Source organism: Syngnathus floridae, chromosome 13 (assembly GCF_059516105.1).
Source record: "Syngnathus floridae isolate MCC-2025c chromosome 13, RoL_Sflo_1.0, whole genome shotgun sequence".
Classification (NCBI taxonomy): domain Eukaryota; kingdom Metazoa; phylum Chordata; class Actinopteri; order Syngnathiformes; family Syngnathidae; genus Syngnathus; species Syngnathus floridae.
This window is the reverse complement of record NC_142425.1, coordinates 5,086,767-5,110,612: the sequence shown is the minus strand read 5'-3', so window position 1 is coordinate 5,110,612 and position 23,846 is coordinate 5,086,767. Positions and strand designations below refer to the sequence as shown.

General features: G+C 45.0%; 1 protein-coding gene and 1 long non-coding RNA gene across 2 annotated transcripts in view; one reads left to right on the top strand and one right to left on the bottom strand.

The window, feature by feature from the left end:
• Positions 1-1,423: 1,423 nt before the first annotated feature.
• Positions 1,424-6,138, top strand: barhl2 (BarH like homeobox 2). Its single transcript, XM_088393154.1, has 3 exons — positions 1,424-2,446; positions 3,721-3,946; positions 5,513-6,138. The coding sequence occupies exons 1-3, from the start codon at positions 1,897-1,899 to the stop codon at positions 5,865-5,867; spliced, it is 1,131 nt and encodes a 376-aa protein (XP_088249280.1). The 5' UTR covers positions 1,424-1,896; the 3' UTR covers positions 5,868-6,138.
• A 3,016-nt stretch (positions 6,139-9,154) lies between these two features.
• The window catches only part of LOC148388262 (uncharacterized), a 30,504-nt gene continuing 15,812 nt past the window's right edge, over positions 9,155-23,846 (bottom strand). The window contains exons 2-3 of the long non-coding RNA XR_015861966.1: positions 17,494-17,639; positions 9,155-9,808 (exon numbers count right to left, since the gene is read on the bottom strand). This is a non-coding gene — a long non-coding RNA (uncharacterized LOC148388262). The remainder of the gene's footprint in view (positions 9,809-17,493; positions 17,640-23,846) is intronic.

Below are 23,846 nucleotides of genomic sequence, written 5' to 3'. Positions count from 1 at the left end.
ACTGGAGCCCCCCCATCTCACCCCCTCCCTGCCTCCTTTATGGGGTTTGATTGACAGGCTAAATGACGCAGATGCTGCTGCGCTCTGAAGGTCGCCAACGGTGTGAGGTGACAGTTTACACGCCTTTGCCGCTGCAGCAACCACGTCATGCCGCTGGGCCACATTATGCACGTTAAAAAAAACTAAATAAAATGATTACTGTCATCAAAATAAATGGTTGGCTGAGCTCCAAATGTGTTTCCATATTTATAGACTCATTTTTATTTACTATTTATTTTCTAGTAGTCGTAATATTTTTGCTCTTTAAAATATGTATTTTTCTTTGGGCAATTTGTTGCAATTAAACAGTTTATTTTTTACTTCGATTTGTCGCCCTCGTGTGGTCAAAATCGTCAAAGCACCTTGGGTTGAATCTCGTAATTCGCTCCGTTGTAAAATTTTCAACAGCTGAATAATACAACATAACGCCTCCTTATTCAGTGAATAGGGATTTTTTTAATTCATCATTTTTAATCGAGTGTGTTCCTTTGATTTATTTTTAAATCAGAGTTCATTTCTAACCGACGAATTTTCTGATGTGTTGCTCCCATTTGAATAAACACAAAATAGCCTTCCTAAATATGAAATGTAAATTCTTACAGATTACTCTGCAGGACTGACACCATTTTAATGGTGATAAATGCTAAGAGAGATATTTGTTAGCCCGGATGACTTGGAATAATTCAATCTACAGATGAGGAGGGAAATGATCTTGAATTAATAAACACAAATATTTATTAGGTTGATTTCCTTTTTAACAAATTCCAGTACAGCGTTCATGCATCAAATAAACAAGATGTCAATTTAATAAGTTGTATTTGACAATGTTGACATCTAAAGTCTGACTATGAAGGAAATAAAATGCGTTAAAAATGAATATTGCTGCGGGATTAAAATGAATTTAAAAACTATTGCACGATTGAAATATTGTGTGGAAATGATGCAAAAGTGCTTGTCAGCTGATCTGGCGCGCTCATTAGCAGCCCATAATGACTCGACTAATTATAACATGACAACCTCCATTAACGCCATCACTGCTCCACACACACGCGGACAAATACACGCACGAGCACATATTGAAGAATATTCTCCAAAGGAAAACAAAACGACGGGCTGGGCTGGGGTGGGGGGGACCGACCATAACACCGGAATTAAATCTCCCATTTTTTAAGAAAGGGGAAAAAAAGACACACACAAAAAAATCCTGTTTGAGTGTTTAGGAAATAAAAGCTCGCCGCTGAGGCCTGCAGAGGAGAAAAAAGCAGCTTCATTTCTCGGCATCGAGAACAGGATTCAAGAAGCTCCGTGCTGATTGGCCGGCGGGGTCTGAGCGCCAGCCAATGGGGACGTAGGAGCAGGTGGATGAAAAGGAGCAGAAAGAGGAGGAGAAGGATTTTCTTTCTCTTTGGAGTGCTATGAAGAGAAGCAGCGTTGCGGTATTTATTAGAAAGGAGAAAATATTAATCACCCCACCCCCTCTTGGCCGTGGCCCGTGACGTCACCTCAGGAAGTCATTGTAGTGCGCGAGTACGGTGATTAGCGGCAAAAGGTTCGAGCGAGTGTGGAGTGTGATGCGGCAGCCGGACGGAGCTGCAAGCCAGCAGCGCATTGACGCGCAACTTTCACGCAACTTCCAATAAAAGCCAAAGAAGAAGAAAACCTGGGAGTGGGGTGGGGGGGGCGACCTGCGCGCGGATGCCGTGGAAGTTCACCTGCTGGATTGTGGACTTATTTACCTTTTTTTTTCTTTTCTTTTTCTTTTTTTGAATTTTTTTTCTCCAGTGTGCCAACTTTTTTGGGGTTGTGCATGTGAGGAGAGGCGCGCCCGGGCTGTTATGACGACCCCCTCCCGCTAAAATGGAGGCATCGAGCGGCTCGAGCTTCGGAATTGACACCATCCTGGCGGGCGGGCGGGCCACGCCGTCGCCGCCGCCGTCCTGCTCGGACGCCGACACGGTGGCGGATACGGCGCCCTCGTCGCCGCTCTCCGTCACCGCGGAGCACCCGTCGGACCCCGACGCCAACCCCCTCCACCACCACCACCACCACCTCCACCATCACCACCAACATCATCATCATCATAACCAGCACCAGCACCACGGGCCGCCGGCGCATCCTCCCCCTCCTCCGCCGCACCACCACCTCCTCCTCCCCGCGGCCGGCGCGGGTTGCAGCGGCCCGCGGAGCGCCACCTCGTCTTTCCTCATCAAGGACATCCTGGGCGACGGCAAGCCACTGGCCGCATGTGCGCCCTACAGCACCAGCGTGTCCATGTCGCCCAGTAAGGCCGCTGAGAGCGCCTCGGGCCCGGACGGCTTCCGGCCCAAGATGGAGCTCCAGGACGAGGGCCGGGGCGGCAAGATGGAGCGGCGGGATGAGATGCTGCTACACGGCGACAAGTGCAACGGTACGGAGGATCGGAGGGAGGATGTTGATGCGGGGAGGAGGGCTGCATGGGAGAGGAGCAAAAGGAAGAGGAGGAGGGGGATTTTGCCGGTGCATGCATGGGAGAAGGAAGAAGCTGTGCGCGGAGCCTCCCTGGTGGCTCAATTAGAGAGATGATTGTTACTCCTGGAGGCAGGAGGAGAAAAAAAGGGAGGGGGTAACGCAGGGGGGGCTACAAATAGATTGACATATTGATTTTTACAACAACACGCGCCTCAGCTCAAGTTCATTTAAAAGTTGACGCAGGTGATTTGATTTGGGCGTCGCGGACGAAGTGGAACGCAGGCCGCTGGACTTTTGCTTTCCGACTTAATCCGAAAAGAATTCGGATTCAACACAAGCACGCAAAATTTGAAATAATTGAAAAAGTATAAATACTGTTAAAAAGATGAACCATGCAAACTGCACTCAAATTCGTTACTCATCGTTTTAGTTGTTGCTGCAGATATTTCAATGTCAGATAAATTAATTGTTAAAGCGCAGAGAAAAGACGCGACCTGCAGCTAAAATGTGGCAAGTGGATTGTTAAGAGTGTAGAAGACGTTTCGGCAAATGCTTCTTCGGGTCTCTCATGTTATGGACACCGTCCTATTTTTAAGACAAAAATGAATATTTTAGATTTAATTCTTAAAATATATAAATACATATATATTCAAGGGGAATAATAAAACATGCGGACATATTCAAGAAAAAGTTAGTTTGATAAACAAAATGGGTATTCTCAAAAAATATGACCATTTTCAAAACAGAAATCACTCGTTTAATTTCGTGACAAAAAGGTTGTATTGGCAAAAACAAAATGCATACATTAAAGTGTATACACATATTTATTAAAAAATATATTCGAGGAAAAGAAACTATTTTGAAGATCAAATAGAGCAAAACCGTAATAATGAAAGAAAAACGCATATTTCAAGAAAAAGCTCAACTTAATATTTGCATGAAAAACATGTTCACGGAACACGTTCGTGCATTTTTCTTAAAAGCTACAGTATGTATTTTCGAGGAAAAGTTGACGACTTCTAAGATGGGAAAATCAAAACATATCACCGATGAGCAACTATGTGTTTCTCACAAGTGAACAAAAAGGACGCCACGTCAAACGAAGGGGGTCGTATTTTTTTCGCGTATTAATAAACTGGCGCACCATGCATATGTCTGCCACGACCGCCCGGGAATGGAGTGCATGTGCCGCCATTAATTTGCTGCATGTTGTGGTGGTGGGTACGCATGCAGGCAGCAAGGAGGAGGGCGAGCGCGAGATCTCGAGCAGCCGCGACAGCCCGCCGGCGCGCACCAAGAAGCCCCGCAAGGCGCGCACGGCTTTCACCGACCACCAGCTCAACCAGCTGGAGCGCAGCTTCGAGCGCCAGAAGTACCTGAGCGTGCAGGACCGCATGGACCTGGCCGCCGCGCTCAACCTCACCGACACGCAGGTCAAGACCTGGTACCAGAACAGACGGTACGACAATGCGCCCGCTTACGGACAAACGTGCACTCAAAGTGGCGAACTCACATATAATCAAAAGAGACTTTTTTTTTGTTCATTTGTTTTACTTTTACATCGTTTAATATATGTTGATTACATTCTGGTGGATTTTCACAGGCAGACTTTTGTAGCTGTAGTTGTTTATTGAAATGTCGATGATTATTAGTGTCAGAGGGGAAAACATTCTATTCTTGTCTTTTTTTCATTTCTATATGTTAGACTCTGTACGGGGGGGGGGGGGACTATTTTCCACGTTCGAGGCAAAATCTCTTCTTTGGAGTGGGTTTAATGTATGGCCTGTCCAAATGTATTTTGTTATCAACTGGTTAAGTTACTGTTGTATCATTTTCTTGTAGATTATAAAATAACAGAAATGTCAACGGTTAGTTTGAATAGATTTTGATTTATTGGTTTCAAAAAGGCGTTTTGGACGTTTCATATCTTCATGTAAAAAAAAGAAGAGGAATGTACATTTAAAAGAATGAAAAGCAAAATGAATTTTCAAAAATCAATTAAATTGGAGGTTGACAGGATAATGTCCAAGTATGGTCAACACGCCACAGGTTGGCCAACGAGGGTTTTAGCGTTTTTTTTTTTTTTTTTTTACAATGAAAATAAGAAGCATGCATGTTTTTCCTAATTCATCGTGCAGAATGAAAAGAAACACAAAAATATGGCCCCTCCCCCCAAAGAGTTATGAAATCCCACGTGACCGCATGCAGCCCAAATATGGCCCAGATTCTAAAAGTTGACCACTGATTTTTAAGCATGCAACTTTTTCTTTTTTTCCAAAGTGAAAATGGCATCAGCATTTTTTACCTTTAATTTGTCGTGCATTTTAAAAAATGTGTGCCCCCACCCCCTCCCCCAGTCCCACATGCCCATTTTTTTAGATATCAAATTTCACTTCAGACCATGTACGTGCCTGCACACTGGAAGTTGGCCAGGTTGATTTAGGCACTGTATTTGTGCACTAATTGATCATCTGATTTTGAAGTGTATTTTCCCATGTGGAATGGAATTAAATTAATTCATCTCAGATTTTTTTAAAATCAAAATGTTTTTTCCCACAACTTTGACAGTATTCTATGGACATTCCCCACAGTGGAAGTTGCCCACCACTGCTGGATTAAGAAAGGATTTTAAGGATTTTTTCGCTTTATCATTCACAATTATATTATTATTATGATATTCAGATATTTGTTTAAAAAATCAAATAATTCCTGCATTACACGGTGTACTGGATTTTTGCCTGAATGTAGTTGCCTTTAGCTGATTTAGAAGCTTTTTTGCTTGGTTGTTTTTTCACCAATTTTCATGCACAATTCAGCATGCATGCAGATTTAAAAAACAACTTTTTTCTTCCTGCAAAAAAGATCAAATAGCACAGTGTCCCCAATTTGTGGCGCGCAGTTCGTTTATTGTCCACACCTATTTAAAAGTGACGATTTTTTTTTTTAACCGCTTAATTTTATGATGCTTATTGTATGTATGCATTTTTTGCAGCGACTAACTCCCGTTGTCGTTGGGCCTCTGCAGGACCAAGTGGAAGCGTCAGACGGCGGTTGGCTTGGAGCTGCTGGCCGAGGCCGGCAACTACTCGGCCCTGCAGCGGATGTTCCCGTCGCCCTACTTCTACCACCCGAGTCTCCTGGGCTCGGTGGACGGCAGCACTGCGGCGGCGGCGGCCGCGGCCGCCATGTACAGCAGCATGTACCGGACTCCCTCCGCGCCGCACCCGCCGCATCCGCCGCACCCGGCGGCCGCGGCGGCAGCGGCAGCGGCGGCCGCGGGCATCCAGAGGCCGCTGGTGCCCCGCGTGCTCATCCACGGACTTGGACCAGGGGGCCAGCCGGCACTGAACCCTCTGTCGAGTCCGCCGCACGCGCGGTAGGGACGCTTAAAAGGAAAACTACAAAAACAACAAAGCAACCAATTTAAAAACAAAACAAAACAAAAAAAACACTAAAGACATTTAACCCCGCGCACACGTGACGGGAAAAGGAGATAAAAGACTCTGGAACACGCGGACTGCTCGCGTCTGATAGTTCGTTTTTGCTTTGTCTTTTTGTACAAAATCCACTTAACATTAGCAAATAAACAGTTAAAGTTTATTATTAGATGGAGAAGAACGGAATGAATAAAGACGTAATGCAAACGTACAACTTTTCTTTTCTTGTTACCGGGCCGTCTAAAAGCAATTTTGTTTAAAAAAAAAAAAAAAAAAAGTCCAATTTACTTGTTAAACGTTGCAGATTTTGCTTGGTGACCGACATTTGCTCATTGTGGCGGTGAATGCGCGTGCACGCGCTTGGCAACGTAAACGCGCAGGGATTGGGAATGTGGCCCTGCAGCTGCTCACACATTTCTCCACTTCTCAGCGGGACACGCTGCAAAGGAAAAAACGGCAAATTCTCCAGAAGCCAGCAGGGCTGCACGGGAGCCCTTTTCCCATCAGGGGCCATTTGGAGCGCCGTGCTAAACTGTAGTCATTGTGTGATTATTATTATTATCATTATTATTATTATTATTATTATTATTATTGAAAGTACGTTCATATTTAGCCGCACGATTTTACCCCACAGTTGCAATGACGTAATTTGCATTTCCAACTCGATATCAACTTCATGAGAAAATATATTTTTCCATTTAAGAGCATATACTCAATGTTATCAATTTTAGTTGGTTTTAGAACTATGACCCCGGAGGTTTTTATGCGATGATATTTAGATAACTTACATCATGGCCACTTGCACAAACAAACATGCTTATTTTACTGCACACGAAGGAGCAACTATCTTTTTACTACTTTGACATTTCAGTTTTAAGAACTATAGAGTGGACGAAATTTATATGCCCCCCCCCCCCCCCCACCCAACCAAAAACAAACAAACAAACAAAAAAAGCCCAGCTAAAATCGTAGGAATGTGACTTTTTCACAAGAGGCGCAAATTTTGCCATCTTGCTTTGGGGCCGATCCAGCGGCAGCGCGGTGCGGTGCGGTTTGTGCACGTTGCTCACATGCATGACTTCTGTGCCATTATGATTTATTTATTGCGCTCCGCGGGTGGATGGAGGAGGGAGGGGACGGCGCGGGTTTTGGTGTGTGTGCGCTTCATTAACAGCCTGCAAGCCAAACAGAATTAATGTGGCAGCATAGATACCTGCTCATCCATTAGGCAGACGCCTTTAAAAAAGAGAGAGGAAAAACATGATGAAATATCAGATGTCAATGATTTTTATGAGGAGTTAGTTACGTGTAGTTTTTTTTTTTTTTTTTGTGGAGTGATGGCGCAAACAAAGCGGCAAATAAAAAAAAAAGTGGCAGCGACTTGTTTAAAGTGGGTCACACTTGAGTGTGAGTTAAAGTGACAGCGTGAAGCTGACTGGCAGGTTGAGCTTTTCACACGGGAAACGCTCAATGCAGTTCAGATTTGCAACATATTTTACATTAGCATTCATGTTTGGATATATTTGTGAAATTTGAATTTGGTTTTTTTTTGGCTAACATAATAGCAGAGGATGATTAATCAACTGCAGCTTCAAAATTAGCTTGGGGACAAGGTCCAATTTCATTGTGATATCTGCCTAGTACCTACTGAAAATGTTCAAAATGATTATTTTCCCGATTAGATTACATGAAAAGATCAGATAAAATAAGAACATAAGCAAAAATAATTTTTGAAGTTGCACAACAGTCTGAGGATTTAAAATGAGCTGAAAAGAAGTTTGAAAAAAATTACAATACTAAAAGAATTTAAAAGAAATAGGTTTGGGGCATCACTGGACTAAATACAAATGGAGATATCTGAGCTCTAGTATCACCTGTGATGTCACTCAGTAGCTCACACTGGGTAAAAAAGATGTTGTTTTTACCCATTTAAATTTTTTTCTTTACAAAATAGGTAAACATCCACCTCACAGTTCAGAGGTTTTAGGTTCGAATCCGATGTAGTGTTTGCATGTTCTCCCCATGCCTGTGAGGGTTTCATCTCTCATCCCAAAAACAAGCATGGTAGGCTCCAACACGCCAGCAGGAGAATAAGTGCTATAAAAACGCATGGATACATTGGTACAAAAAGTCTACACACCCCTGTTCAAATGTCAGGCTTTTGTGATGTCAAAAAAAAAAATCATTTCAAAACATTGATCTGAAAAATGTAGAACTCAAAGCCAACGAGAACATCTGAAGTTTGGGGTGAATCAGAAGAAGACGAAATTGAGGCAAGCGTGTGTTGACCATTTAACATGAGCTTGAATGTGAACCACATACTGCTTACAAGAGGGTGTGCACATTTGCGCAACCACAGTTGTTTATTTCCAGCACGTCTCTGAAAAAAAATCTCTTTTCTCTCAGTTGAGTTGTTCATGGTTGGCTAAAGGTCACATCAATAGTGGAAAATATTTCGAAACGATTTTCTTTTCTATGTTATATCATAAACACCTGGCCACTGCACAAGGGTATTTAGACTTTTAATGTACACTTATCTTGATTTCAGTTTCTGTCAAAACATACAAAAAAAATGTAAATGTATTAAATGTAAACTAAAAGTAGGTACCGATGACATTGTTAGGCAAGTTTTCCTGTCACTAAGTGGAACGCAATCGGAGGGCTGTCGGTAATTTTTCTTTTTTTTTTCTTTTCGCAAGATGACGGCAGGCCGCTGAAGGATTGCGTGTAAATCGAGCTGGGAGGGCAGCAGACGTGCAGATAGCGGATTAAGGCCTCTTTCCTTTCTTTCTTTTCTGGCTTATTGACAACAGATGGGCTTTCTTGGGAGGGAGGCTTTCTCTCTCGCTCTCTCGCTCGCTCATCTCTTGCGCTCACTCGCCTCTCCTCGTCGGTGTTCGCCTGCAGCGGGAACCTCGCGAGGCTCCTTTAATTGCCACTTTTCTGGGCGTTCGCTGATGTAACGCCGCCATATCTTTTTCATGACAATAATGAGCTAACACTTGCTCTGCTTGGCCTCTCATTATCACATCTGCCGACATCACTCACTAAACAGCGTCTTAACCCCGCCCCCTCTCCACGCCCGCCCGCCCGCCAGCCCCCCACCCTTCCCTTCCTCCTCATCCGCCCCTGCAAGCATCCACCAAAAATATCTCAGCAGCATCTTCCACATTGTTGCCTTCAGACAACACAGCTGACCGAGTGGACTAAAAATGTTCAAGAACAAGAAACTGTACTGGCAGACGTCGTCCATCCATGAGTAGTTTTAGCTTCAATTCAGTAACTCAGAAAAGACATCTGGTACTTTTGTTAAATGAAACTTAAAGCATTCCAAATTTATTTATTTTAAGAATGGACCTCAATTCAATTTATTATGATTTGAATGACCTGATTAAAAATGTAACCAAGTAAATTGCGATTCATATATAATAATCCCTGACTTGGGAATTTAAAAAAATAAAAGTGTTTTATTTTTTTGTAATTTACCACATACAGTCAGTCTTAAAACTGCTGGCTCAAAATTCTAATTTGGGTCACTGACGTGGGTCAATTTCACCCAGCTTCTACAACATTGGGTTGTTTTGTACAGAACAAGTCAAACTTGGGTCAGATTGGCCCAATCTAATGGGTGAGTCAAAAATTTGACCCAGCAGTTTTAACAGTGTACTTGTGCACACAAATGTGGATATAGTGTCTTCGGGCCACCCTTTGGGAGAGGACGGCGGGCCGGCGGACAGCAAGCTGCCGGTCTGAGTGATGACCGACATCATGGCGGCTTAAACGGGCCTCATCATTTGGGCGAAGGCAACCAGTTTGCCTCGTCGGCTCGCCGTCGTCGTCTTTGTCATGTGACGGGACAGCTGATGGCACCGAGGCTACGCTAGCTTTCAAGTTGCAACCGGGCCAACCGCCAACAAGGGATGGAGAAGGATGGAGAGGAGAAGGGGGGGGAAAAGAAAACCCGTCTATCAGCAGTGATGTCAAAAGCTTCATTTTTTTTCTTCCTCCTGCAGAGCAATTAGAGGTTTCATCACAGCGGAGTGATGTCAGGATTCATTACGCCTCAGCCGCGGCTAATTGCTTCAAGGTTAAAGTAACAGATCTGACGCCGTCCCATTTTGAAGTGACAGCCCCGCCGCACGTTCTGCTGCCGTTTGGCGGAACGCAGACGCGATGACACCCCGACGCCGGGAGGGGGAGGAGGGGGAGGAGGCAGGAAGGATGAAGGCTGACAAGCCAGAGCACATCAAAAGGCTGCCGTTGGTCAGCGCGCCGCGTCGGAGAGTTGCCGGCCTTCGGTTCCCCAAAACCGCCCAATTCCAGAGATTAACGTTTGGAAACTGAATAATGGCAGTCATCAGAATATTTCAAGTACGTTGCATAAAGGTTTTGAGTCAGTCACAGTCAAATTCCAGTCATTCCAGAAAGCTAGTATTGTGCATCAAGAGACATGGCGTAAGTCCCATCTTAATGTCATAGACGAGGACAATCTTATTGGCAAACAGGATCTTGGCACAAAAGAACCCCAGATTAGCATACGGGATCATTTCCACCCTCTCTGGAATGCCAACTTGATTTGTCTTTTTGCAGCTCACTCGCTCGTGTGATTTCCTGTGCATCGCAACTGTGTCGTCTCTGGCTGTTACAACAAGCGCCATTGTCTTCCGCAGCTAGCTGCTAATTGCTAATGTTTTGCTGCCAAGCCGCCTTTTGGCTGACATCCACAAAGAACACTGACATGATCTACGGGCGATGAAACCAAGACAACAATCGGCTTCAAATATGCTAAATCTCAAGTGTAGATTGTCTGCTACGGAATGTCTTCACATTTGACAAATTGTCGAGAAAGTCTACAAAGACAGGACTAGCTCCACAAAATTGAGCAAATTTACCACAAAATTTGGAAGCTCGGCTAGATTAATGACTATGTTGGGATTCGCCAAAGTCGACTGCAATATTATCATATTTGTTTTTGCTCTGAATGAGCTCACCAAAAGTCAAAAGTATAAACGATGGTACTATTAATGAGTCGGTTAAATGACGTTAATAAATGCTGTGGGAATAGTTTGCCACTGATTCCAGTTTATGGTCGGTGCGGCGCCTCTTTTTAATCCACCCCGTTCCCCCTTGCTTCAGACCTTCACGTAACTTCCTGACCCGAGCGGAGAGAGAAATCGAAACCAGTTAGCATCTACGTCAGGGCGCTAGAGACGAGCGGTTGTTTACCCTGCGCTTCTCCAAGTGGAACACCTGATCCTTTGCACCGATTGTTTGCTTAACCGCTGCTGGGAACGGAAGAATCCCCTCAGGTCTGAGTAAGTGTTGATCTAAAGTGGGATTGGAAATGGCCTAATGAGGAACTCTTTGGATAATTAGCTGTAGCCGCGGCGCTTGTGCATAATTTGAGTTCTTCGCCAGCGAGGTGGGAGATGATGACGAAGAGGAGGAGAGCGGCGGATGATGAAAGCGCCCAGAGATCGGGGTTAATGAAAATTAGCCTGTCAAGTTTGTCTCTACCTCGCTTCTTTTTCTTCTTGGGCTTCTTTTGTTCTTCTGACGCCGCCTTATTGTTGATGTAATGGAACAATTAGTGTTAGCGCGGTTCATGGCAGGGATAAGGTGCTGGCTGGCGGGCAGGACGCCGCCTGTAATTAGGAGGCAGGCTGATGACATTCAGAAGGAAACGGGAAAAGCAGGGATTCGACGCTGCATTTGTTCTGGAGAAGTCGGGAAAACAGTGAAAGTTTGTAAACGTAAACAAAAAAACAAAGACTGTGTGTGTAGTCAATTGAAGTTATGCACAGAGAAAAAAAAAAGAAGCTAATTTTAAACGTCATATAAAAGCTAACCATCATCTGGCTGCTGTGAAGCGCGCAAATGAAATTTAACAACACCTTGATAATAAGATGGCGTCCCAACCGAAACTAGCGTCCGATGAGACAAAAGATGATGTTAGCCTCGATTTGGTCATGTCGTTATTGTTTTGAACACGAGCGTTAGCCAACGAAGCGGGTGTGAAGACTAGCAGCTAGCGCGAGTCTGGGCTTGCTGAGGCGCTAAGTGCTGCCGGACAACGCGCTCGCTCAATATCTGCATCTGAGATTGAGTGTTTCGTGGATATAAATTAGCATTTTGTCAACAAATTAGTCACTGGAGGACACAAATTAGCATTTTGTGTGCATGCTATGTCTATTGTGGCCATAAAATAGTCTTTCGAGAGGAAGTCATGCCCATTTTGTGACCGTAGATTTGCTTTTGTTTAGCCACAATTTACTATTTGGTGGCTTGAAATGAGAATTTGTGTCAAAGTATATCCGCATATAAGTATATTCCGGCCACCCCTCCCCCCAATCATGTCTGGGATGGCGTACAAAGTGGTGAGAAATGCATCGACAAAACCGTGTTGCCAAGTGGATAAGGAGCCAATGTAACAGAGACTATTGTGTTTCCTCAGCTAGCCGCAAATAAAATACGCAGACAAAACTGGTCTTTCTGCGCATTAGCGATGCTTATGCGTTATTGTGCCTGCAGCCGCACAAAGCACCCCCGCCCTCCGCGGTTGAAGCGATTTGCTGTGCACAATGCAGCGGCTTAACCAGCTAGGTCAGGTCAAGTTGACTCTGACAATGGAGACTTTAGCACGGCACCCACAGCGCAGAGTGTCGCCCGGACAAAGTGGAGCAAACATTTCATGGAGTAGCGGCCCGCAGTCCATAAATGTCCCGTCCAATCTGCTCGCTCACATCAGCCGCGTCTTTCATCACCCGTCTGCTCTTCCTTCCGCAGCACACTCAAGGCCGAATATGGAAACAAATAGGCCACTAAATGTGGAAACAAATATGGCCAGGGAAACACACGAGAATTTTTCAAGATCATTTTTCAGAGCCCACATGTAAAGACAGACAGTTAAAGTACATCTTGGACGTGTATAGTCGTCACTGGCAATGAATGAGTTTAGATTCTGCTTTGGCTGCAGCTCGCACAACGCGGCCAATCGTTTCCGAGCGGCTGCGGCGTCTTTCATTTCATTTTATCCCGCTAGCGAGACGAATAGGCGACATGCTAACAAAAAGACAAAAAAAAGCCCAGCGCAGGATTGACACGCAAAAGGTAATTTATGCTGGCCCTTTATTTACCGGCGTGCCGAGAGTCGTTCTTGAAGGCTAATTTGGAGCGAGCTTGGCACCTCTTCTGAGCTACGAAACGTCGTCATTTGACACACACAAAAAAAATCTTGAACAGGCATTGATCAGCTGCTTAAGTGCCCGAGCTTTTGTTTGTTTTGCCGGCAACGACGCTGTCAACGCTTCTGTCGAGGCTTCGCCGAGTGTGTTCGGTAAGACGTAATGCTCGCGTGACACCTTGCGGAGCGGGAATGGCGGGCGGGGGAGGGTTTGATGGTTAAAGAGGGGACGGCATCTGGCGTGACAATTATGGGAATAGATTACCTGAAAGCAAAGTGCTGTCACATCCTGATCATTTCCTGCACAACAACAACACCGACGACGACGTACTCGTCCTTCTTGATTCCGCCATCTGCCTGCCTCGTATTGTGAGAGGAGCACACTTTCATTATCTAATGCCTTTTTTTTTTTGGTTTGCTACTGTAACATTGAACGCGGAGCTAACGGTCACTTGGTTGGAGTAGGCCGCTCTCAAAAGGAGGCTTTGAAAAAGGTCGAATGGCGACTAAGTCGACGAAGAAGAAAAGGTCCAATTAGAGATGATTTGCCAAAGAGGCTTTGGATTGCTTCCGTCGGCCTTTTTATTAGTTGCGCTTTTGAGGAGCTCGCATGAGTGCGCTCGTTTACTTTCATCTAGCTAGCGGCGGCTCTCGTCCGACCTCTGCGGCGGCGCGACTTTGCTGTTGATTGAAACAAATGAAACGTAGTTGCGAGTACCAAACGTGTTTGCTACCCGCAATTGTTGTCAGGAGTTAATTAAACAAACTGCGATTGGCTAGCGTCTTCACATAATTCAGATGGACACGTATCGTCATTCTCACCGGTCCACTCATTAAAACAAAATAAGCAGCATCAGCTCTTGTCACGCATCACATTATCTTTTGTCAATTTCACGTCAGCAGCGCAAAATGCGTCCGCTGGCATCGTCACTTTGTTTTCCTAAAACAAAGTAACCATCGTCTCAAACGTTCAAAAGGGAACCTATTGAAAGCTTTTTGTTGAAAATTGCAAAATTGACGTGACATTCAAACAAAGTATCCGCGCCGGCTCGGTTTTCAGATCGCTCGGAGGAAGAAAGGTGCAATTAGAGATGATTTGCCAGAGAAGCTTTGGATTGCCCGTGCTGACGTACGATTTGCTCTTAGACTTGGGCTGAGTGCGCTCGCCGCTTTCATCTGGCATTTGGAGGGCGAGCACTTTAATCAACTTAATGCTAGCGATAGCGCCCCTCGGCCCGACTCAGAAAGAGGAGCGCAGATGGACTCTGCCGAGGCTTTTCCATCAAGCAAAAAGATAGGGGTCGGGTCGCGGCACCAGGCGACGACGCTCGGACGAGCCGACGCGAGCCGCGCCGGTTCTCATCTCGCCGACGTTTTTCCCGGGGCCGTCCGACATCAAGTGTAGGTGAGGGACCTTTGTTTATTTCAAAGCTGTTTTCTTCCCTTTGTGGACTCTTGGGCCTTGAAAAATGTATAAGTGTCCTTTTGCAGACATCTGAGGGGCAAATCAAAGGCGGAATCACAGTAGCGGCAGTGGCGGAGTCTCGGGTTCTCAAGCCGCCACCTGCGCACGACCCGCCTGACCTCAAATACGAGCAACCTTCAACATTGACGTCCGTGCTGGCAACATCAATGGCGTGCAGGTTTGAGTTTTCGCTTCAGGTAGATTGCGATTCGTCACTCCGGGCTTTCTTGCGTTCAACTTGAAGTTGTGTCCGTTACGTTTTGGTGCACATCGGTGTACATCTGACAACGTTGATTTTTCCGAAATAAAAATGGAGTCCGACTGTGAATGGGTGAGTGTTATCTTTTTGTTGCTGTTGTTGTGACCCGGCTCATTAAAACAAAACAACATCATTTGAATATACTGGTATTGTAAATCATGACCACAAAAGGCTCGTGGTTACTCAGCTCATTAAGACAAAGTAACAATAATCGCCATTTTTCCACACTGTCCAACCTTGAACGCCCCAGTGCTAATTTTAGCGTTAACACGGCTTTTCACAACTTACGCGCTCAAATCATTTGTGTTAAATAAAGCTGACAGTTAGCGCCGCTACCTTTTGGTGAGGAAGCGCCGCAGAGGGCTCGGCAAAGGACACGGAGACGCGAGGGCCTCGCAGGCATGACATTGTTTTTGACTCTGCAAAGTGCTGAGCTCAACAGCGCGGCCGGCGAGCGAGAGAGCGCTAACGAGGGAGGCGGGCGGGCGGGCGTGCAGCAGGCGGCGGGCCCTGAAGGAAGGATCAGTAAGGCAGCGGGGCTCGTCTTGAAAGCCAGTGCCACTTGGACACGGAGGTCCGCCAGACGCTTTTCATCCTTGCCACCAAGATTCCTCTCCGCTATCAATAATTGACTTGGAAAAGAAAGACACAGGCCGTGTTCAGGTTGACTTCTTGTGCACTGTGTCGCCATTTTGAGTGTGTGGTGAGTAAAGCTTCTTGAAAAGTGGTCGAACAATTGCTAAGGTAGATTTAAGAGCTCGAACATAAGTAAAGTGACGACCACAACAACTAAAAATCTATACAGGGATGAGCGACTCGGGAACGACCAAACGATTCCAAACAGCCGTAAAAAAGGAGGAGCGACTTCAGCCCTGGCGGAGCTTTTGTTTTGACTCAGACCGGGGTCGCCTTTAGCTGGAGGTGCGCTCTCTCCGGGGTCAAACCGCAGATTAATAGGTGCGCTAATGAGCTCCCTGAAGTACCCCCCCATCCCAATCTCACATTCCCCCGAGTGTCCGCGGTGTCCTTCTGTGATGGATAGCAGTGAGCATCACTCACGCTCAACCATTTGTGCCAAGAAGAAACATCAGCTGGCGTGACAAATGCCTCCGCCAAGACGTCACATCCACCGTCCTTTTGTTTGACGCTTTCAATCTGAGGGAATTTGGGCTTTGACACACGGGGAATTTGTCCGCTTTGATTCAATCACAAATACCAGGACGGCGAGCTTAACAAAACACTCCATGCTAATTCCGCCGTCAGTCACTCGAGGATGACTTTGATTGGGGGTGAGGCCAAGATTTGGAAACAATTCATGTCAAGTTAAAAGCGGAGGCTGAAATGAAAACAAAAACAAACTATTATGGTGAGGAGGGCAAAGCTCTGTGGACGCACATACATAACATTGTGCAGCAGGCACAGAATCTACTGGTGGGGGGTAAAAAGAATAAAATGGATATGACAGGGAAATGAGGCACTACGGAATATTAATAATTGGTGCGCGTGCGTACTGAGAATTTTGATGAGCGCGCCAAATTCAAAGACAAACAGACAAACAAAATGGACGCATACAATATCAGACAATTGCCTGGTAAACGGTAACAACTGTTTTGAAGAGAAATCAAACAAAGATTGAGCGGAAATAATAAAGCAGTTCAGTAAAATCCAGTTCCATTTTAGTAACTGAATCATGTGATCGAACACCAACTTGCCCGGCTAGCTTTGTTAGGTCGCGGCACATGCTAGCGTGCTAGCGACGCAATTAAAACGAGCTAGACAGAAAGACTTATTAGACAGGAAGGCCAACTTTTTTCGCACCTTCCCACGACATCCCTCATTGGTCCGTCTTTGATGAGCAGCAGGGCATGTTTAAAATCCCGAACAGCGTTGTCCTGGTCATCCGGCCCAGCTGATTAACACTTGTCGGCAGCGAGGCCTAATCAGCTTCCCTGGTCGGAAACGCGCGTCGCCCGTCATTAAGTGACCTCACACTTGCGGCGAACGGCGACGGGGGGGAGGACAGATGGTCCGGCGGCTCTCGGGAGGTGATTGCTTTACGCCGGTGCATGGAGCGATGCTAATGACCTCTGTGGTCTCGCATTAATGGCCTCCGTCGCTGCCGATGAAGAGCTCCTTACCTCCAAGACGGGATTCTCAGGCCCGATATTATTGCCATGTACGTTTAAAAATGCTTCGTGATTGCGATGTTGGCATTTTTTTTTTTTTTTGCTTGGTTCTTTTGATTTGAGACTAATATATGATAAGAGTACCAATACAAAATACAAAATGAAAAAATGTGATGGCATAATACAGTCTAAAATGACTCATGTGAAGCCATTTGTTAACATGATTGTTTCGAGGCAAAAATATGTGAAATACGTGTGCTCCAAACTTATTCACATTTGAAATGATTTTTTTTTGAAAATTCCATGCAAACTTTACTTGAAAGCAATTTAAAGGCATCACCAAAGTATACACAAAACGTACCTTCAAAGTGGCACAAATGCGTTCAAGAAAACATCAGATTAGCATTAGCGCTTTTAGCTTTGGATCCAATTTGAGTTTGAACAGAAACGTATCAACGGACTTTGTTCAGAAGTTGTTGGTCGAACAATTGCATGTGCATACAGGTTTAGCAAGAAGAAGAAAAATCTGCACTTACCACATTGAAGAGATGTGCTGCCAAACTTGCTCCCCAGTGAGCCATCAAAAGTCATACAACAATATCCAAAACAAGGATGGTAGGATTATTTTACAATGTTTGGCCACATTTCCTCTCCGGGGAAGTGTCACCCATCTTTCTTTTACCTACAAAAAAAAAAATCACAAGAAGGTGTGGCCTTTAGGTCATGACCTGTAAACACTTTTCCTGACAATCACCTTCCCCATGTCACTTCCTGTCAGCCACTTCCTGGTTCAGGCTCGGCTGACGCCTGCTTTGGACAAATATGCCGTTTTGCGTTACACAATGTATTAGCTAGCATTTTTTCCGTCACTTAGGCTGGGCATTCACGCCACATTCCCCTTTGGTGTCAAGTGAGTTGGTAAGCGACGCATTTTGGGTCATTTGCTCGCCGGCCGCCGCCTACTTCAGTGCGCTCGTGTCCCCTAGCTTGGGTTACGAGCCCGCCGGGCAAATGTGTTTATTTATAAGGTCGAGTGGCCCGGTCGCCGTTTTGGGTGGGAGAGAACAGCTTCACGTTAAATTTGCGTCGGGATGCTCCCTGCGTAATAGGGTGCTTGGTTCAAATGGGTTAAGAGCAATTTGGATTCAGTGAATGTTCAGTTCGCACTTGGCCAGTCGAGCGGAAGGTGCAGCTTTAACGGCGGACCATAGACTGCTGCTCTCGTGGATTACAACTTTATCCAAGTCATTTTATTGTGAAATGACTGTCTCCTAATTGCAATGGGTTGAAGAATTTAGAGAAAAATAGGAATTTCTATTTTGTTTTGTTTTTTGGTTTCTAAAAATGTAAGATTTCATCTTGAAAATAGGGCTTCACCATTTTTTAATTTTCACTTAATTTCTAAAGAAATAAAAAGAAGGCTTATTTCTCAAATAAATGGAACTATTCTTGGAAAAATAAGATTTGATAGCAAAATTAATATGAAGTTTATCTGGGAAAAATGATTATAAATCTTGACTTTAACTTGATAAATAATTATCTTGAATTCTTAAAAATGATCAAATAAATGGAAAATAGGACTTCTTATCTGGTCACATTGCTAACTTTTTGCTTTAAGAAATATAATTTTTATTAGTCTAAAAATGTTTACACCAAGTTGTCGTCACATCTCCGTCTGTGTCCCTGAATGTATTTTGTTCTTTTTTGTGTGAAACCTTCCATTATTGCGTTTGTATGCCGGAAGGCAAGACGTGACTGTCTTCATCCTCGCTGCCACTTGCCTCCTTGAAGTTTTTTTTTAATGGCTAAAAAGAAAGGCGAATTGTGCTTCAAAAAAAAAAAAAGGAGGAGGAGGTGGGTTCTTTTTAATCTGGGGAATGAGTGCTTGGCCATGCAGCCGGCGGATCCGCAGAGAGCGCCAGAGTGCCAAGCGGGGCCGGCCAGTGTATTAATATTTAAATTGCCGTCCGGCTAATCAATGGAAGGGCCTACTTGTGCGCGGCGCTACCCTCAGACGGGAAGCGATAATGGGGAGAAAACCTGCTGATTAGCTCTCTGCCGTGTGTAGTGCCGCGTACTTGAAAACTCTACGCAACACAAACCCAAAAGAGCAGTCGCCTCGTTCGCAAAATGGCCGCCTCACTCCTTCCTCTAGCGACGTTTCAGAAAATGCACAGCCATCTTATATTTTGTGCTTCTTTGGAAAAGAAGGAGCGAGAATCCCGGCTTAGGCCTTTTTGTCTTTGTAAAGCTTTGAACTCTTTGAGCCTTTCGGGCCGCTCGCTCTTCTTGTGCCGTGTGCATTGACTGTAAAGGCGCTCAATGCCGCCAGAAGACCACTGCAAGCAAAACGCGGCGGACCACCACCGGCACCTTTGCATGAGTTGGCCAGGCGGCAAAATGTCTTCATTTAGCCGCAGGAGACCTCGCCTGACCTGCCGGCTTGCTCGTTCGGGACACCTCGCAACATGCGGTAACTTTTGTTTTGGGGAATCAAGCTACTTAATGCAACTTTGCAAAATATTAGTACTTTTCTTGAAGAGTGTTAAATTGTATTTACAGTTTTTATCCACAAAATCTTTCTTAAACCCCAACTTAATTTTTTATTTCTTTTGTTTTGTCAATATCTTCCTTTAATATCTTGAAAAAAAAAAAAACGTTCTCACAATATTGCAACTTTTTTCTTGAAACCCACAAAACATCTCATCTTTTGTTCCACTTGCATACTTTACTGGGGGGCAAAACTTCTTCATTGGACCTCTCGACCTTTCAGCTTGGTCGCTGGCTGCCGTTTAAGACCAAATTTTTCCCCTTTAGTGCCCGACGGTGTTCTCATAACACGGCGGCGGGTCCGAGACGAAGGGTCGGGATTTCTTTGCCATTGTCCTCGCTTAGTTAAAGCATCGCTGCCAAATAAAGAAGGGGGGTGGGTCGAAGTGTGTGTTGGGGGGGTGCGGGGTGGGGGGGGTGCTCTGCGGCATGAGGATAATATGCGGTTTGAAGGGCTAGCGAAAGAAAGGGCGAAGGAGCTTGAAGAGGTGTTGAAAGGCAGCAAGGCCAACGCTGAACTGCTCAGTTCATTTTCCGGCTCAGTGGGCGCCGTAATCCATCTTTGGCCAGCTGCTAACAAGATGGAGGCTCAAGTTGACCTCCACAATGACTTAATCAGATTAGGACGCACAAAGATCACATCATGACCCAAGTTCAGCAGCCACCTTGATGGCCTTGTGTGGTCCCGTTTTGGGAGCCTCGTGTCCACTCGTTAGGAGAAGTCGTCACAAGCATCTTTTTAATTAAGTCCATCGGGCAGAGAGAACCTGCGCCAATATCACATTCAGACTTCGTTTGGGGATGTTCGTCGACTTCACTCTCATAATGTTACTGCTTCATCCTTGTAATCATCCCAGCCTGACGTGATCAGTTTCAAGTCGAATTGTCCAAAGTCCAAGCCAGGGGCCATTTTGCTATGACGCCGCGGTCATTCAGTGTTTTATTGTATTTACGTCTTAATTAGGGCAAGTTGGGGCATTTTTCTCGATGTGGCATTCTTTGGAAAAGCTTCCTAAGTGCTGTATAATTGACACGTTTGTAGCGCTGCATTCAAACAAGTCTTAATGGTGGAGGGGATTACTCGGCGAGCCCCCCCCACCCCGACACACACACACACACACACACACACACACACACACACACACACACACACACACACACACACACACACACACACATACACACGCACGATTGTGTCTCGGCAGATGGTGGCACAAAATGCGTCACCTTTGAGAGAAGTTAATTAAGGCGGCCATATTGTTCTGGCTGGATACTGAGCAATCAAACGGAGAGCCGAGCAGGCCATTGAATTATGAGACGGGTTCACTTGATTCCCAGACGCTCCTGCCGGCTGCATTCCCACGTCGCCCCAAAATGTGTGTACACGGCACGCTACAGACAAGGCCGGCTTGTGTTTTGGGCTGCTTGGGAGGGAGCTGTCGACGATTGACTTGGCGTCGTCACTTTAGAAGAAGTACATCATTTGATACTATTAACCTCAACATATTGTTTAAAAAGTTGAAAAGCTTTATCAGAGAGGGGTTTTGGACTGGCTAAGAAAAATATATCTTCGTGAAACAGACCTCAGTTTGTGCACATCCAGGGCTACACATCAACATGTCTTGATTGGGATGCTACAGGGCTCCGCACTATTCTTTTTAAACACAAATAATACATGTGTGAGTTAAAAAATATGGCCTTTTTCTTCCAAAACAACTTTATCTTGTATTATTTACTTTTTTCAGCAAAAAAGACTTGTGTCCTTTTTTAATTTTTAATTTCAATTTCTTAAAAACCAGCGAAGCAGTGGTGCGCTGCAGCGGGAGAGAGGCGTCAACAAATGACTGGAGTTGACCTCACTGGAAAAACTTGCAGCAACATGCGGTTTTGTGGCACTTCAAAGTTTCCAAAAGAAAAGCAAAAGCTCGCTGGCTTTGGATTATGAGAGCGCAGCCCGCTTGAAAGCGTCCGACCCGCTGGGCGCAATATAAGATCGCTCCTTAAGCTTATTGGAGGTCCATGTTGCTTCACATCGCAGGAACTCGCTCGCTGCAAGCCACTTCCGTTCCGCTTGATCTTTGCTAATTTTTTTTAAACCCTCCGCCGTTGTGTGTGTGTGTGTGTGTGTGTGTGTGTGTGTGTGTGTGTGTGTGTGTGTGTGTGTGTGTCACTGCCTCACACCTCTTTTTGATCTCCCTCCGCTGCACTAGACTTTTGTATTATTATATGTATATCAGGGGGGCCACTTGAGCCACTTCCTCTGGAGTTTAATCATCTTTCCCTTCTTTTTTCAATTGGTCTGATTTCTCACTGAAAGCGAGCAACGAATACTTTTGCGGCGACACAAATGAGCATGATAGCATCAACAGCTAAAGTACAAGTTAGCATGATTCATCCATAAAGACTTATGATACACAATGACTCTGTAATAAGAATGGTAGGTGAGCGCGTGGTCGTCTGACACTCATTAAAGCCTCTCCAGCGCCACGGGGTGTGGGTTCATATTAGCGTGTGGGAGTGAGATCTCGCGGGTTCATGACGAGCGACAATGGCGCCAGCGCCGCTCCTCCGTTGGTTAATGACGGCCAGGCCTGTCTTTTAATTAGCGTCCTCTTTCTTTTAAAAGAGCACAAAATGCCAACAATTTCCATCCTGACAAAGCTCGTCATCACACATCCTCGCCGGGGCATTTTCTCAATTCGCCACACAGTCAAAGTGAGTGAAATATAAATAGAAATAATACAAACATGTAATATTAGTTTGCGTGTTAGCTGTCCAAAAAAACTATTATTTTAAAGAAGAAGAAGCTGCTTTGGTGGCTTTTCCTGTGCTTGTCTCATAACAGCCACAAAAATGCACATTTGTATTCAACCGACTTTAATATGAAACAACACATCATCAGGTGCGATAATAACACATTTAATCATCTTTTTACATCCAAATTGTTCTTGGGGATTTTTTTGTTTGTTTTTTCATTTTCAGACACGCCGTTCCCAAGTGGGGAGCAATGGGAGGGGGGACTAAAACGCTAACAGCATTTGCAAATGAAGTGGAAAATTGCTCTTTGAGGTTTGGAGGCAGTAACAAAACAATCCTAATAATAAGCTCCTGGTGATGATGCATGTGAGCGCATGTGAGCGTGTGCGTATGTGTGTCGAACACCCGCGCCCGCCATGAGTGCATTAGCATAATACGACTAAACAAGCTAGCATCCACAAAATGTGTCACGACCAAACTTGAACGCATGCTCGTGTTTTTCACATCACAGCATTCAAACAAAACAAAAAAAACAAACAATGCTGCGCCGCTATTTGCTCCCCCGCCTGTGTGTAAATGACAGCGAGCGCACATTTGTAGCTCGCAGGTAGCGCTGGGGCTACACGCTGAAGCTATGATATGTGACATGTGTTGCAAGCAAGTCTCCCAAGGACCTGTCAGAAGCTGCAGCGCCGCACTTAAAGCCCCCTTTCATACGCACTTTAATCCTCCATTTAGGTCACACTCCCGCCGCCAAGGAAAGGTACTATCAACCTCCTTGTATTTTTCACTGTGTAAGTCTCCCATTTTAATAGCAAAAAAAGAAGCAGCGGGAGCCAACCCACCCTGGCCCCGTACCCCATTCGTCTCTGTGATCAACACGCAAAACTTTCTTTGTAATACTCATTTTCTCAGAATGACGCTCGTCGATGATTTCACAAGGTAGGAAAGAGATACGGTTCTAACATTTAAATTATCACCTCTACAACATTCCGAGGATATCAAAATTTCCCGTCACCAGCAAGCTATTTTTAGAAAAGGCCCGCAGGCTGCCCTGATGCCTTTAGGGTAGCATGTCGGGAACTCCTGCTACATGTAATACTTCAGTACATATAACACTCATACTAACTGAGGACTTTGATTTCCAAAGAAACATTCGTCAAAAAAAGAATTTGAATACAATTGTGACATTTTCTAAAATCTATCCTCAAAATGAATGATTGATTTTTTTTGTCACGAATATTAGGTCACTAATTGGATAAATGCAAATGAAAAATCTTGAGACATACACAAAACACAAAAAATACAAGATTGAGTGGCATTTATATTTTTGTTCAATTTCGCAATTTCTTCTTCTCAGTTGAGGTCTCATTGCCTCATTGCATTACTTTTTACCCCGTTCTTTCCAAGTTTAAAACATCATCCAGATGCGTAAAACGCGGGCAACGTGCGTAATTGTCTTCCGTTACGCCCCGTGAGCTCATGGCCGCTAGCCCCCAGATGCTGCTCCCATTATTCACTCAAGGTTGCGTCATTGCCGAGAGCTCGAGCCGAGGCTGTGTCCGATACACTTTAGCTCAAT

Coding starts and splice junctions, on each gene's coding strand:
- barhl2 (XM_088393154.1), top strand. CDS start 1,897: ATGGAGGCATCGAGCGGCTCGAGCTTCGGAATTGACACCATCCTGGCG. Junction 2,447..3,720: donor ACACGGCGACAAGTGCAACG/GTACGGAGGATC, acceptor GTACGCATGCAG/GCAGCAAGGAGGAGGGCGAG. Junction 3,947..5,512: donor ACCTGGTACCAGAACAGACG/GTACGACAATGC, acceptor GGGCCTCTGCAG/GACCAAGTGGAAGCGTCAGA.